This window comes from Nelumbo lutea, chromosome 4 (assembly GCF_056320005.1).
Source record: "Nelumbo lutea isolate HS-2025 chromosome 4, American lotus-T2T, whole genome shotgun sequence".
Lineage (NCBI taxonomy): Eukaryota > Viridiplantae > Streptophyta > Magnoliopsida > Proteales > Nelumbonaceae > Nelumbo > Nelumbo lutea.
The window spans coordinates 32,437,782-32,454,605 of NC_142687.1; the positions used below are offsets into that span (position 1 = coordinate 32,437,782).

Consider the following 16,824-nt stretch of genomic DNA (forward strand, 5'->3'; position numbering starts at 1 on the left):
TGTGTTTTGCCTTTACCTCTTGCGCCAAGGCTAGCCCGACTATCAACGCCTCGTATTCTGCCTCATTGTTGGATGCTACGAACTCGAAGCATAGCGCATACTCCAGTTTCGTACCACTCAGACCATGGAGAACTACACCGGTTTCGCTGCCCTACTGATTTGAGGAGCCATCTACGTGAAGGATCCAGGGCTCTTCATCCCAATTCACGCTCGGCCTAACCAGGAGAGATACCGAACTGGGTGCAACCTCACAGGACTCAGACTCAACCGGCCTGGGAGCATCGAGCTCACCCGAACTAGGAGCATCGTGCTCAACCGGGCTGAGGACCTCAAAGCTGAACGTGCATTCTGCAACAAAATCCGCCAAGGCTTGAGCTTTGATAGCGGTTTGTGGATTGTACTAGAGGTCGTACTCACTGAGTTCAATGGTCCACTTCGTCAATCGACTAGAGACCTCGGGCCTGAGTAATACTTGCCTCAAGTGTTTGTCGGTGAGGACGATGATGGTATGGGCTTGGAAATACGGACAGAGTTTGCGGACAACAAAACTAGCGCATAGGCTAGCTTTTCTATCTCTGGATATCATGTTTCTACTCCCTGCAATATTTTACTAACATAGTAGATGGGTCATTGGACCCGATCTTCTTCCTTTACTAGTACCGAACTGACCACTTCGTCGCTTGCCGAGAGGTACAGTTCTAAAACATCGCCCTCTTCGAGCTGGGTCAACACTAGGATACTAGAGAGGTATTTCTTGAGCTTCTCAAATGTGAGCTGGCACTTCGGGTTCCACTCGAACCCTTTCCCTTTTATTGCCTTGAAGAAGGGTAGGCAACGGTCTGCTAACTTAGACATGAAATGACTCAGAGCGGCTATTCTGTCGTTTAGCCTCTGAATCTGTTTCACTTTTAGGGGTGGTCTCATATCTAGGATGGCTTTTATCTTGTCTGGGTTGGCCTCAATACCGTGTCGGTTGACGATATACCCTAGGAACTTACCCGAGGTGACACCGAAGACACACTTATTTGGGTTTTGTTTCATGTTAAATTGACGCAGAATTTGAAAGATAGAACGTAGATCTTGTATCAATTTATGCAAAAACTATGTCTTGACGACCATGTCATCTACATAACATTCTATCTTTGTGCTAATTAAGGGTTGAAACAGCTTATTCACAAGTTTTTGAAAGGTTGCCCCAGCATTTTTCAGTCCGAAGGGCATAACCTTGTAGCAATACAGGCCAAACTCGGTTACGAAGGCGGTTTTTTCCTCGTTGGCTAGGTCCATCCTGATTTCGTTATAGCCCGTGTAGGCATCCAGGAAGCTTAGCAACTTGCGTCCCAAGGTCACGTCCACTAGGCAGTCAATCCTGGGGAGGGAGAAGCAATCTTTCGGGCAAGCTCGGTTCAGGTCGGTGTAGTCGACGCACATGCGCCACTTGTCGTTTGCCTTTTTTACCAGAACGGGATTGGCTACCCAGTACGGGTAATGAACTTCCCTTATGAAGTCTACTGCGAGGAGCTTCTCGACCTCCTCATCGACCGCCCTCCAGCGTTCTAGGGCTAAGTTGTGTTTCTTCTGTCTAATGGGTCTAACTACAGGGCCAGTATTGAGCTTGTGAGTTATGAGCTTAGGGTCTATGCTGGCATTTCTGCCACGGACCAAGCGAAAACATCTAAGTTACTGAGTAAGAAGCGTACCAATTCAGATCGTAAGGGCTCCTCCAGGGAAGCACCGACCTGAAGCAATCTGGCTGGGTCCTCTGCCGAGACAGGGATGGGAATAGTTTCCTCTATGGTTGCAGCTCGCTCCTCATTCTGTTCCACCGGTCGCTCTAGTTTGAGGTCGCTAGTTACCTTGGTCTTTCCCTTGAGGGCGGTAATGTAGCACTTGCGGGACTCGAGCTGGTCGCCTCGCACTACCCCAATGCTGAAGTTCATGGGGAACTTCATAGCGAAATATTAAGTGGACACCACGACCCTTAAAGCGTGGGTGATTGGCCGACCTACTATGGCATTGTAGGGGGAGGGGGTTGCAACCACCAAGAAGTCGTGCCTGAGTCTTACCGTGCTAGGCCACATGTCGACTTCCATAGGTACTGTGACCTTTCCCAGGGGTCTGACCTCCTCTCCGCTGAAGCCGACCAGCGGGGTGTTTGCGGGCTTCAAGTCACTCTCTCGGAACTGGAGTTTGTCGAAGGCCGCTTTAAAAAAGATGTCTGTCGAACTACCGGAGTCAACGAGTACGCGCTGAACTTCGAAGTCATTAATCTTCACCTTTATGACAAGTGCGTCGTCGTGGGGGTAGTGGACCCCGTGCGCATTGTCTTCGGTGAAGAATATGGGGTCTTCCAACATAGTCCGCTTTGGGGGATTTTGTTCTTCTCTGGCGGCTTCTCGGGTAGATGCCCGAGCTGCTTCCGAGGTGCATCCTGCTACAATCGATCCTCCAACGATCAGTGGATTGTTCCCCGAACTGGTCTTTCCTCCGGGGGATTCTTCTGTGGTTCGGTTGGCCGACTACTGGACTCGAGAGCATCTCTGCTGTACTCTCCCTGCCGACCTATCTTATTACTATTATTGTTATTATTATTATGCTATACAAAATTCCTTAGGTACCCGCGATGGATGAGTTCTTCTATCTCGTCGTGGAGATTATTACAATGTTCGGTGCTATGACTATGGTCTCTATGGAAACTGCAGTACAAGTTTTTATTCCTCTCATTCGGGTTTCCCTTCAGACGAGGTGACCATTTCACGTATGGGGCATCTTTGATTGTCATTAAGATCTTGGCCCCCTTCGCATTTAAAGGCGTATAGTCCGTCCGACTTGCTAAGGGAGCTCAGAAGGCGGACTTGGCTTCGTCCCCCGAGCTGGGTATTTCTTCCTCCTGTCATCTGGGTTGGAGGGTTCGCCTTCCCTCTTCCTTTTTTCGATCCCGCTTTTAGCCCTTTGGTTGATCTCCTCCTTTGTTCTTATGAATTTGTTTGTGAGCTCAAGGAATTCAGTTACGGTCGCGGGTTGGTTGACTACCATGTGCAACCTGAACTCTTTGTGTGTTACACCCCTCTTGGTTGCCGCGAGTTGCAACGCAGGGTCTAGGTGCGGTATCTGCAAGCACACATCATTGAACCATTTGATATAGCCCCGGATGGACTCTCCTTCCCTCTGGACTATTCCGAGGAGGCTCCCCTCGGTTCGGGGGCACTGCTTGCTAGTAACTAAGTGCGCAGAGAAGATTTGCACGAACTGGGTCAGGTTCCTATACCAGGTGCGGGCCACTCCCCTAAAGGTGGTAGTGAAGGCCACACACATGCAAGACTCGCTGGCCCTCGCCAGGTGCATTTGGGACTAGAAAGCATCAACGTGGTCATTGGGGTCAAAGGACCCATCATACTTGTCTAGGGGAGGGAATTTGAAATCTTTGGGCATGGAACCGCAAGGAGTTCTGATGACAGGGGGGAAGGAATTGAAAGAATAAGGGCGAGTTTTACCTCGTCCGAGCTTGTTTCTTCTTTACCTCCGGTGACTGCGCCGGTGTCTTCACTGCCGATGTCTTCACTGGTGCTTAGAAGGCCTGGTATTGGCGCTACTTGCCTCGATGTTGCTGAGCTCGATTGGTCCGGACTGTTGGTAGTTCGTAGCCAGGACGCCAAATTGGTTCTCTACGAGTGGGAGCTCAAACTTAGAGCGTTGAGGTGCTAACTTGATTGGCAAGGAGGTTCCTGATCCGCCAGTGAGCTGCGAGGCGGGGGTAGTTAGTCTTTTCCTCCTGCCCGGGGTTCTGAAATTGGGAGTCTTCCCCTCGGTGAAGGTGCCTGCACTGAGGGGAGGGCTTGACCGGCTACGGAGCAAGGTGCCGAGGTGGGAGTTGTAGTTGGTTCAGAGGCAGTTGGGGGAACTGTTGTTGGTAGTGATGTTGAGAAATGTGGTATAGTACTTGCTGCTAATGGAGCTGATGTTGCTGGAACTACTGCATTTGGGCTTGCATTGCCCGCAACAACTCATCAAATTGGTTCTGGCTACTTGCCAGAGGGACAACAATTGGTTCAGCGAAAGTTGTCTTGATGGGGGGGAGGGGGGGGGGGGAAGGGGAACATTCACAAGTGCCACTACACTCGGTGCATTGAGGCTAGGGATTCCGCCCGTCGAGAGGGGGACGGTGAACTGTCCGATACATACAGTGGCGGGCTAAGGGTGTTCTCCTACAACATTCAAGTCGGCATTATGCCTGTTGCTGTTGGAGGAAGCCATGGAAGCTAATGTTTCTTTAGAGAGAGAAAGAGAGAGAGAGAGAGAGAGAGAGAGAGAGTTAAAGGTTAGGGGAGGCTTTTTGAAGTCTTCCCACAGACGGCGCCAAATGATGATGCGCAATCTGGTCAGTCTTAGCTGCCGGTCACCTTGCCTTTGACAGAGACGAAGATGCCTGAAACAAGGAAGAAATTGGAGACATCCGGGGAGGAACCTGACTGGAACACTCCGAAGCTCAAGTCAGTGCTCTAGAGAAGGCAAGGGAAAATGAGAGACTTCAAGGCCAGAAAGCACAAAATATCACATACCTCCTTCTTCGGGAGATGAGGGCCTTTTATAATCACCCTGTGCACTCACTCCCATACCTCTGCCAGATCGGGCATCATCACCTCCACCAGATCGGGTGTCATAATCTCTGCCAGACGCCAGTTCGGGTATCATGACCTCTGCCAGACGCCAGTTCAGGTTTCATAACCTCTGCCAAATGCCAATTCGGGTGTCATAATCCCCACTGTCTTCCTTGTCAGGGTCATCTCTGCCACGTCTGAGATGGCGGTGGCAGGTGGCCGTTGGAAGGAAGTTGTCATGTGTCGGACCCCTAATCAGTCAGGTGTGCCGCCTCCGTGTACGGGCTTCCTGGGCATCAGGTACGGTTGTTCAGTCAGACCACTTGGAGCTGAAGTGGTGTGCGAGGTGAAGTCTTGAGTTCGGATAGAAGTGCGGCCCAAACTGCCCCGGGGTGGGTCAACTCGGGTCTTTGCCCTTTGTGCTCCTTGTAAGGCTCAGGACTTCCAAGGGAGAGCTCGGGTTCTTCCTTGGGGGAGCTCGGGTCGTGGGTTCCTTCTTTGGGGGAGCTCGGGACTCCTTTTCTTAGAGCTCAGGTTGTGGACCCGTTGCTGTGCCAAGGGGTCAGGCCAAATCTCCCTCCATCACTAATGATGGTCCTGGCTATTTGAGATATTGGGAGGGTTAAGCAGGGTATTGACCCTGCTTGTTTGTGAGAATCAGGATCTCTGAGGTTACAAGAATTAAGTTCAATAAACACATATTAATTCTTTCTTCTGGACCATGAATTAAGGAAGAATTAGCAATTGCTCTTTGTAAAAATTTTTCATGCTTCAATGGTGAGATTCCATTGTTCTTGTTTAAGGCTATTGACACTAGCTCTTGTAGACTGTAGAGGTTATTGTGGCAAGACTCAATTATCTTATTTGATCTTATTATTTCTCTACATTTGTTCTTCCTTTTATTTTTGTACTCTTAATTTTATATCAAGATTACCTTATTCTAAACCCATAGTTTGTATTTCTTTTAGTTAATTAGACTAGATTTCTTGCAAAATTGTTCCACACATCAACTTCCCCTTTTCCCCTGACACTTGTTATTAAGGTTATGTTTGGTTTGAAGGAAAAAGTAGGAAAAGGAAGGGAAAAGTAGGGAAACTTATACAAGTTTTATAAAGGTTTCCCTACCTTTCCCTACTTTTTCCTTCAAACCAAACACAGCCTAAATGGAAATCCCGGTTTAGGTGGGGTTTGGAATCCCACTATGAACCTCAGACGTCAAGCTAGGCCAGTCAAGATCAAATAGAAGAAAAGCCAAGTTGAATCCCTCATTCACGAACTTAGATTCTTCACTAAAAACCTAGCATCTAATATCGATGGTGGAACAACACCAAGCATCTTATGGACTGGTTGTACATTTTTCTACTTTGAATGTCTTATAGTTTTGGTTGACGCTTGTGTCATGAGCCCCTTGAATCATGAAGGACAAGACATAAAACCCACCACCCCTGAATATTTACAAAAAATACATGCTTATGTTTTGTTGGTTTGTGATAGATGAAGCCCACGATGCTAGAATTTCTTAATGAGTTCTTGTTTCTTATATATTGCAGGGAACTGATTTGCTCACAGGAGTGGAGGCAGTTATAAGCCATCTAGTGGTGAAGGAGTTCCAGATGCTGAGGAGACCAGTTAAATCTTTTGTCTGGATAGTAGAGATAATTATTGATCCTTCCATATGTTTTTTTTTTTTCTTTGAAGCCAAAAGGCAGAATTTCATTCAACATCTCATGACTGATTCTAGGTTGAATAAAATCTGGCATGATTGGCCAGGTCATGGATCTGTTATGGGAGATAGCAAACTCTAACTTGTGGGATATTCCATTACACAATTGAGATGTAACAAGCAAATTGCACTGTGAGAAGGAAGAGCGGAGATTGTGGCAATCAACTATAGTGGTGTGGATTCTCCAAGGAGGATCAGCACCAGAACAAATTGCCTCAATGACTGCCTTAGCATCGCTTTCTAGTTGGATAGCCTCCATCGACATGCACTGAGCAAGGCTCGGACCTTCCGGCACTGCTATTGCTTCAGCTTCTTCAGATGTGGAGCAAACAATGGGGATGGCTCAGAACGAAGCAACCCATATGATCTCTGATGATGATTCCGCTGCTGCTTTATGTGGTGACCAAGCTCCATCATTATTGATTTTCAAGGTGTTGACCGTGATTTCAATCCAATGATGAGAGCTTTGTGTAGGATTTGGATTAGACCCAGATTCACTATGGTTATTACTGAGAGTTTTATGCAAATCTTCAATATGTACCTTGGCTGAATTAACCACGCTTAAAGGAGAGAAGTTAATACCTTGGAAAATTACTCAGTTTCTTGCCTTCCAAATGTACCAAATTATTAGAGTATATCCAGTAGTTGTAGTTATGTACATCTAGGACTCCATCCTTAGGATAACAATTATCCTTAGAGGTTAGGATTATTGTTATATTATTGTTATCCTAATGAGATGAGATCTGTTTTGTTATCTTTGTTATCTTTATTGGTTGTTATCTAGGACTCTATCTAAGATAGAGTTTCCTCTTTGTAGAACTTCTCTATTATATAAATACAATGCAAGGTCAATGGCCAATTCATTGCGCCCAAATATTCTTGGCATTCTCTATTATAACTTGGTATCAGAGCTCTACCGATCCAATGGCTTCCAACGGCTTCAGTTATGCTTCTCAACAATCATCAGGCACGTCAGCCTCCAACAACATAGCAGGTTCAAATTCAGTTCCCCACGGTGGGATCCATTATCTTCCTATCAAGCTCACAAACGACAACTACCTGCTTTGGAAGGCGCAGTTGTTGCCAGTCCTGTACACCAACCGGTTGATGGGTTACGTAGATGGTTCTATCATTGCACCTCCTCAGTATATACCAGATCCGATAGATGGAAGTTGGATGATTCTCAATTCAGCACATGTAGAATGGCTTGAGAAAGATCAACTGGTCTTATCCTGGGTCATTGCGTTGCGCTCACGGAGAACGTGCTCGCTCAAGTTGTAGGACATCGATCTTCCCGTGATGTCTGGATTGCCCAGGCTAAGTCCTTTGCAAATTACTCACAATTTAGGCTGATGTAGTACAGAAAACAAATTCAGAGTTTCATAAAGGGAGGTATGTCTATTTCCAAATATGTCCGAAAAGCTAAATCCATAGCAGATAGCCTTGCAGTTGTCGTAGAACTAGTAAAGATGAGTGATTTAATTCATTATATACTGGATGGATTAATATCCGAATATGAATCTGCTGTTACTGCCATTTCTAATAGGTCTAACATAGAGGACCTCAATATTGATGATATTTTAGGTATTCTTCTTGGCCATGAGGGCTGGTTAGAACAGAATGCTACCACAGTTGATTCACCCCATGCAGCCCATATGGCCAATTTTAAAATAAAAAATCAAAATAATAATCAGTACTCCCCTTCCAGGAACACCCGCGAGAGATGCAAGGGGCATGGTTCTTCAGAAAACCACGCAAGTAATGGTAGTAGAGGGCGTGGAAACACAAACACAATTATTTGCCAGTTATGCAATAAGCCAGGACATGGCATGATTAAATGTCATCGGCAGTATGATCTCAACTACAAGAATGAAGAAGCAGAACCAACGGCCTACAACAACAATACTGCTCCCTCTCAGTCTTCTTTCGATCTAACCTAGTACCCGAACAGTGGCGCAACACATCACATGACACCTGATGTCGATAATCTGCATACTCGATCTGAATATGGTGGGTCAGATCAAGTCAAATTTGGTAACGGTTCAGGTTTGGAAATTAAGAGTATTGGTTCTTCCATTTTACACACTGCTACTCATTAGTTTTCTTTAAATAATATTTTTCATGCATCGAAGCTCTCCAAAAATCTACTATCTATTCAAAAATTTGCTTAGGATAACAAATTATTTTTTGAATTTCATGGTGATTATTTCTTGTGAAGGATTATACGGGGAACATTCTGCTACAAGGAATCAATAGAGACGTGTTGTATCAGTTTTCGGGCGAGGTGATCAATATAAATCGGTCTTCTGTATTGATTGGTGAGAATGCTTCTATTGATGATTGGCACAAATGTCTTGGGCATCCAGCAATGCGAATTGTCAAGCAAGTTGTCACCCAATTCGGTCTACCTTATGAAGGTCAATTTAGTTTCAGCTCTAATTTATTTTGTGAGTTGTGTCAAGTCAATAAGAGTCATAGGTTACCTCTCCCCTCATCCTCTTCAGTTGTTTCTCGTCCACTAGATTTGATTTTTTCAAATGTATGGGGACCAGCCCTAATTTTATCTAATGTAGGATTTTGATATTATGTAATTTTCGTTGATGATTTTAGTAGATTTTCTTGGTTATTTCCGTTGCACTAGAAATCAAATGTGTTTGATGTATTTTTATCTTTTAAGCATCATGTCAAAAATTTATTTGATACCAAAATCAAGTCTCTACAATCGGATTGGGGAGGAGAATATCAAAACCTTTCTTCTTACTTGGACTCTGTTGGCATTACACATCAACTCGCCTACCCTCATACACATGAACAAAATGGTTGTCTAATTAATCATCATGTCATTAAAGCAACCTTGTCTCCACTGGCTTCCTCATCGCTCTCCTTCTCCTTCTGGGCCGATGCCACCCTTACAACAGTTCATCTAATTAATTAGCTTCCTACTACTACTCTCTGACACATGTCTCCATATGAAGTTCTGTTTGGCTCTCCTCCAAATTATAGGTTCCTCAAAATTTTTGGATGTGCTTGCTATCCCCTGCTTCGGCCGTACAATTGCCACAAGTTTGATTTTCGTTCCCAGCAGTGCATCTTCCTTAGCTATAGCGACAAACACAAAGGGTATCATTGTCTGCACCCTGCAACTGGGAAAGAATACATCTCCAGACATGTTATTTTTTATGAGCATCATTTCCCAGGGTATTCTGTGATTGCTCCAACTAAATCTGTTCACCCAACTAGGGTTTATCTGCAAATGCCGCCTGCACCTCCAGTTGCACCTCCGACTTCTCCTATAGGTTCTCCAATATCTGACTCACTGTTACAAGGTGATTTAGATCCTCCAACACCGACTGACAGCCCTCACCACTCAGCATCTTCTTCTGTAGGTATGTCTTCTCTTGAGGTCGAACCTCATGGGACCCATCCTATGCAGGGCAACCTTGCTGCCTCAGTTCCAGTTGCTTCTCAGCCTTCTCGCCAACATCCTATGGTCACTCGTTCCATGGATGGATCTCTTCCACCTCTCTCTCATCTCACGACCAGGTATCCCTTACCACAGTCACTATTAGTTTAGTTTGGAGATGATACTTCACAACCCTCCAGTTATTCACAAGCAGTCAAATCTTCTCATTGGTGTGATGCCATGACTAAAGAATTTAATGCACTTGTTTCTAATTGTACTTGGAGTCTTGTTCCCAACTCGTTTGACATGAATGTGGTAGGGAGCAAGTGGGTCTACAAGATCAAATGGAAGGTAGATGGTACCATTGACAGGTACAAGGCACGTTTGGTAGCGTAGGGTTTTACTTAGATTTTTGGGGTAGATTTTACAACTACTTTTAGCCCAGTTGTAAAACCTGTAGCCATCCATACCATTCTCTCTCTTGCTGTGATGAATTAGTGGTATATACATCAGATTGGTTTTGATAATGCTTTCTTGAATGGGGTATTTTGTGAAGATATCTACATCAAACAACCCAAGGGATTTGCCAGGCACAAAGCTCTTTATGGACTTTGCCAGGCACCACGAACATGGTATGCCCGTCTCACTCATTAATTAGCACAAATGGGTTTTAGAGCCTCTATAGCTGATACTTCTCTTTTTCTGTTCAGGCCCAAGAACGTCACCCTTTATCTACTTATTCGGCATTTCTCTCTTCAGGATCCGGGTCCTGCTGTTTTCTTTCTTGGCATTCAGCTTATTCGGCATTCTAATGAGGTTCTTCTCAGTCAGCGCCAATAAATCGCTGACTTTCTACATCAGTTCCACATGGATGTTGTAAAACCTATTTCCTCTCCCATGGTTGTTCACCCCAAACTCACTCGACATGATGGCTCTCCTCTTGCTTATCCTATTGAATATCAGAGTGTTGTTTGTGCTCTTCAGTATGTGGCAATGACCCATTCGGACATCTCATTTGTAGTAAGCAAAGTTTCTCAATTCTTGCAAGCTTCTATTGATGATCACTAGGCAGCTATGAAACAAATCTTGTGTTACCTTAAGCATACCATTATGCATGGTCTGCACATCTCATGGACATCGCCTACCTCTCTTATTTTTCATGCGTTTTCAGATGCTAACTGGGCAGGGTGTCCAGATGACCACAGATCCACCGGAGGCTTTGCTATCTACTTAGGCCCTAATCTGGAGCTCCCAAAAACAAGCAGCGGTTGCACACTCCAGCACTGAGTCTGAATTTCGTTCTTGTGCTACATCTGCCACTGAGGTATTTTGGATTTCATCTCTCTGAGATACCTACTATTTGGGGTGACAACATTGGTGCCACCTATCTTGCTGCTAACCTTGTATTCCGTGCTCGGACTCGGCATGTTAAGGTTGACTTTCACTTTCTCCGGGATCTTGTTCTTGGACAACGACTTAATGTTCGTTTCATCTTTTCCCAAGATCAGGTTGTCGACATTCTCACCAAGCCTCTCGCTGGTGATCAGTTTCGATTCTTGAGGGACAAACTCCATGTTCATGATGAGCATGGAGCTTGAGGGGGGTGTATTAGAGTATATCCAGTAGTTGTAGTTATATACATTTAGGACTCTATCTAGGATAGAGTTTCCTCTTTGTAGAACTCCTCCATTATAAATACAATGCAAGGCCAATGGCCAATTCACTGTGCCCAAATATTCTTGGCATTCTCTATTATAACTCAAATAAACACCACACCTTAGATTATATAGGTATGGTGGAATGGCTAAGAGATGTTACTCAATTGAACCTGTTTGTAGACTCAGTTTGGCAAACCCAGAAACTTAAGAACATTTATTCTTATCTTGCCCAACAGTTGGTCCTATTTGGCTGGCTTCTCCTATGAGTTTCAAGGAAATGGAAAGCAATTTTGGAGATCCTTCCATATGTTCATTTGTAGCTGGAAAATATTAATTCAAAAATCACAAATATTACTTAGAATGTTCATTGTTCATTATCCATTTATGGACATTTTTATTCCTATAGCATCTTGCTACAACTATTGTCTTAGTTAGAAATACCCTTAGATCTTTCAATGGAAATTCCTTCAAATTATGGCCTCAAAAACTGGACAATTGAGTTACTAGGGGCTATTTTTGGAGTGTAATGATGCAATCCCATGATTTAATTCCTTGAGCAGTGACACCGTATCATGTGATTTTAGATAACTTCTCTGAGCCTAAAATAGTCACCTGTCATTAAATATTTCTTAAAAGAAGTTAATTTAAGTTGAAGAGCTCCATATGGAGCTGGAATTTAATTGGATATGGTAATTTTCTCTTTTTGGCAACCAGGTCTTGTGGCATGCATAATCTTTAGGGATGCCAATAAAACTAAATAATTTGATACCTTGGATAGTGACACACTTCAAAGCTACACAAGTACATGTTAATGAAAAACCAGACTAACAAGGATGTGTTTTAGGCAAATTTTTTTTTTTAAATAGAGAATGGTAATCCCTAAATGGATTTCTCTTGTTTCCCTGATAAGAAAAATTTAATCACTCTAAATATGATGCTGATAGTGTAATTCTTCTTGTTGATGCTTGTGGTGGGGATGGTGCTCTGGCTTTTTCCTCTTTCTGTGGTTCGTGAAATGTCTGACTGAACTGAGTAATGAAAGACAAATCTAAATCTTTTCTTTCTTCATAGAAAAGGAAAATGTTTTCATTCATTTGATCCAAGCCTTGCATTTATCCTACTGTGAAAATCTACATTGCATCTATGGTCTGATAACATGAAAGAGTTGAATCAATTATGTTACAGCTTCAGGTATTTGCTGTTGAGGAGACCAAACAGTTCTTGATGATACACCAGATAAACTTCGTTTAAAAGAGGTATGTATAACATCCTTTGCTTGCATTTCTATTGTGATAAACTATTTTCTTCCTTATATTTGGCAATCTAAGCATTTGGGTATATGAAAGAATGGAGAATATCATCTGCAGGCCAAAGTCTCAAACATTTGGAAAGCTGTGGGTGTCATTGCAGCTCACAAGGCTGGGGTAGACCCAAAGCCGCTCCAAATAAATGCAATAAATCAAATTATCTCTTCTGTTGTACCTTCTTATAATGGATATTTAGCTCGAACTGCCGCATGTCTTTCTTGATCAATTCTGTTTTGTTTAAGCATGCCAGTTTTCTGTGTACTACATTTTATTTTGTAGTCATTGCTTACGGTCAGAAGAAGGCACATTTTTTTCTTTTTCTTTTTCTTTCTTTAATGTAAGCCACTGTTACTGTATGGTTTCCTATCAAAGTATCAACAAATTTAATTCTGAAATGGAAGTTTCTGCAACGAGTGGTCATTGACCACTTAAAACATTGCTTTTTAGCACCTCTTCCAAAAATGCTACCAGTCACAATAACCAGGTTGTTCAAGCAATCTGTGCAAACTATCATAAAGACCAACCAAATAAAGGGCTCTGTCAGGGCTGAAGCTTGCTACTAAAATTTGAAATATTCCTAGGAAGTAAAGATCTCTTATCTTTATGTTACAAGACTGGAAAAATTCCCTTAAGGTGGTGGGAACAACCAATCAAATCTCCATTAGCGCTAGATTTTTCGATGTTGGAGTAGGCTAACGATTAATAACTCTTTTAAAATGTTTGAATTTGGATTTGCCACTGAACGGGTGATTTCTTGACATCAAAAGTTGCAGTCTCTGATTTAGTGTCACAACTCACAATTACCATGCGCAAGTCTGTGAGCCAAGAGTTTAGTATATATTACCACCAGTGCTTTTAAAAACCAGCAGGACTGGGACCAACGGTTTAAAATGTAAACAGAATAAACCATACCCATATAATGGATTAATGACTAGCATTGGTAATCCAATATAATGCAAAACCTAAACTTTGATGTCAAATACAGATTAAATTCACCGGTCAAAATAAAAGTTTAATGGCTACCTTACAAGATTGGAAAAAGAGAGAAAAAAATAAGGAAAGCAAGAAGGATAAAACACTATCCCCAAACTGAGGAACCAAACAATTGAATTAGTAATCTCTTTGTAATCAAGCTTAGTGACTCTTGCACCAAAACAGATTCAAATAACACACTGGATTTCTGGCATTATGCTGTGCATAAGGAAATCTGCCATGTACTTGTAAGCTTTCTCTGTCAAATGAATACCATCCCAACTCACGTGTGTTTCTGGGTCAGGACAAACTGGAACCCCGGGAGCTCCACACATCTTAGTCAGATCAAAGTTGTAGTCACCTCCAGTTCCACAACAGGCTTTCTGTAGAGATTTCTCTTCAAATCCTATACTCCGAGATAAAGATATATGGAATGAGGAAAAAGGGATTGATAATTGATTTTTAATTTTCCTATGAAGCTACAAAATGATTATTTGGCCATAGAAGATGAAAGCAAACTTACCAAGAGAAGGAGCATGGCTCAGTACCCATTGAAGGGCAGTGTAGTAGTCAGCATATACGATAGCGACATCAGGGTATTCCTTCCTCAGCTGTTTCAGTGCTCTTTGGAGGTTATCATTGTGAAACATTGCCAAGTTATTCAAGCCTTTCAGGCACTTGAGTTCATCATAAGCAGCTGGGTCATCACTTCTAAAAGCTGTGAGATAAATTGGCATGCATCCTATTGGGAAATTGCCTGGAACGATCACTGTTCGTGCACCAAGATCTATCACTTTCTGCACACAACATGAGACGATAAAGCTTGAGCAATAATATTTCAACTAAGTAAAAACTAATCAATCAAGATTACAAATTAAAGAACCTTTGCTTGGAAATATAAAATGGTAATGTTGAGGAGGTAGACAAGAGACTTACTCTAGCAGCATCCTTGATTTTCTGGACGATATAAGGCACATAACTCTGAATCTCTCCTATGGTTTTTCCTTGAAAGAATGCATAGTTATAGTCATTCCCTCCAATCTCTCCCACTAGAAATAAGGCCTTTTTGAGCTTGTGGGCACACTCTAAACAAAGATCAAAGAAAATAGGCAATTCAACAACTGAAACTAAAGAGTAATCTTCTTAATTAGAACTGTAACTGTGGTATAATTGAGCAAATTTAAATCAAGCGTTCAATGTGACTTACCCGTATTGGTGTAGCAGATGGATCTTAGATGGTCTTTGAACCAACCAAATTGGACTGAGAGAGAACTGTTGGTGACTGGAGGTACAATTTTGTTTTTTGCAAGGAAGGATGTGTCAAGTGCTGTAGACCCAGCCACTGCAAAGTTCACACCATGACTGAAGTCGGCATCCCTTGCCAAGTAAGGGTTAAGAAAAGGGAGATGGAGGGCCGAAGCTGCAATACATACAAAGAAGAAATAGATATAGAATTAGAACTTTAATGGATTGCTGATGATTGTCATGAACAATGGAAACTCTTTCTTTTTCAGAGAGAGAGAGAGAGAGAGATTATTGTAAAGTACAATGAACAATATAATAAAAAAACTGACGTGGAGATCATAAACAGAAAAGGACCAGTCCAGTTGTCCGGACCACATACAATCTGAATCGGGTCTGACCCAATTGACCCAGCTTACACCCTTAGCAATCCTGTTCTAAAGCAAACTTATACAAGCTGGGTCCAGATTATTATATATCCTCTCGTGATTCGTGAAGCAAAACAGAGCAAAACAGAAACTAAGAAGGAAATAAATAATAAAAAGAGCCCAATATCAAAGAAATCATAATAATAAAGAATTAAAAATCTACATCGGTTAAATCCAAAAGAAGTTAATGAAAGCAGAGAACCAACTACTTGTGATCAACTACCAAGAAAGATGCGAATGAAGAACTAATTAAAAAGAAAATATAAGATGGTAGCCAACTACTCCTGATGGATGCTGCATTAATCCTTGAGAAGGCATAAAAAGAGAATTTTAGATATAAAGAATAATTACCGAAGAAGTCAACCATAAGAAGGCCATTAGAGCAACGACCAGTAGGCTTTCCGAAGAAAGTTTCACCGTAAGGAAGCCTAGCGAATGCAGAAGAAGTCCCGATTGGAGATTCACGGATCAGATTACCAGTATCTGATATAGAGTCTCCCAGTTGATATATTTCATCAAAGGAGCAAACCTTTGGGTGAGCAGAAACAGCAAGTGGAAGAAGAAAACAACTAATAATAAATATCAGGGCCAGAGACAGCATCGACTTCTTGTTGATGGCCATTGTGGGAAGAAGAAGAAGAAGATGATGAAGAAGAAGAAAAGAACTTAATAAACAGAACAGCACAACTATTGATGATCGTAAGCGAGAGTAATGGTACGTAAGTAAGAGGCTCTATTAATTTATAGATGAAGAGAAAGAACAACGTAGTGTTACGTTATTTCTAGTTGTAGTAGGAAACCGAATTTGTTATGAGTCAAAACAAGAATGGATTCCAATCCTACTTGTACCAGTAGTTGTATTACGACAAGGATAAAAAACATGGGTTGGGTTATAACCGTTAGGACTCTGGAGTGTTTTTGTTCAAAAACGTGGCTAATCCTCCCAATCAGAAAAACTAAAAGGATTATTTACCAAAAAAAGTCAGAAAATTTTTCAAATAAAGTTTAGTTGAATTTATACATAAGGTGGTGGTGTGCATTTTTTTTTTGGGTCAACCGTTTTGCTTTCTGAAATTAGAAAGTTGTTAATTAGAAATCAAAATCAACCTTAGTTATTTAACTTAAGTAAAAATCAACCCTAAAGGATTTTACGTTAACGTGCTCCCAAACAAAACAGGAAACAAGAAACGCCTAAAAATATATTTCAGAATACGGGAAAAGTATGGACATTCAAAATGTCAAATACCCCCCACTTTATACACCGTGAATTGGCATCAATTCACACCCGGCACCTACCCCAACTGTACTTTGGGGCTAAGAGTCTGACCCTGGACTGAACCGTCATTCTCTCTAATTTTAGGTAGATCCAAATCTGTTATGATACTATAATCTTAGGTCCAATCTGATGCAAATATCCAATCGGATCTTAGAAACATTGATTGAATCTGAATCTGTTAAGAATGATTTATTAAAAGTAAGAAAAAAAAAGAAAA

The 16,824-nt window shown here is 42.3% G+C and overlaps 1 protein-coding gene across 1 annotated transcript; it reads right to left on the reverse strand.

The window, feature by feature from the left end:
- Positions 1–13,693: 13,693 nt before the first annotated feature.
- LOC148855042 (acetylajmalan esterase-like) lies at positions 13,694–15,953 on the reverse strand. Its single transcript, XM_088982265.1, has 5 exons — positions 15,683–15,953; positions 14,869–15,081; positions 14,598–14,746; positions 14,185–14,458; positions 13,694–14,067 (listed from the first exon to the last, which is right to left on the reverse strand). Exons 1-5 carry the CDS (start codon positions 15,951–15,953, stop codon positions 13,850–13,852), a joined length of 1,125 nt encoding a protein of 374 aa, XP_088838391.1. The 3' UTR covers positions 13,694–13,849.
- Between the last annotated feature and the right edge of the window lie 871 nt (positions 15,954–16,824).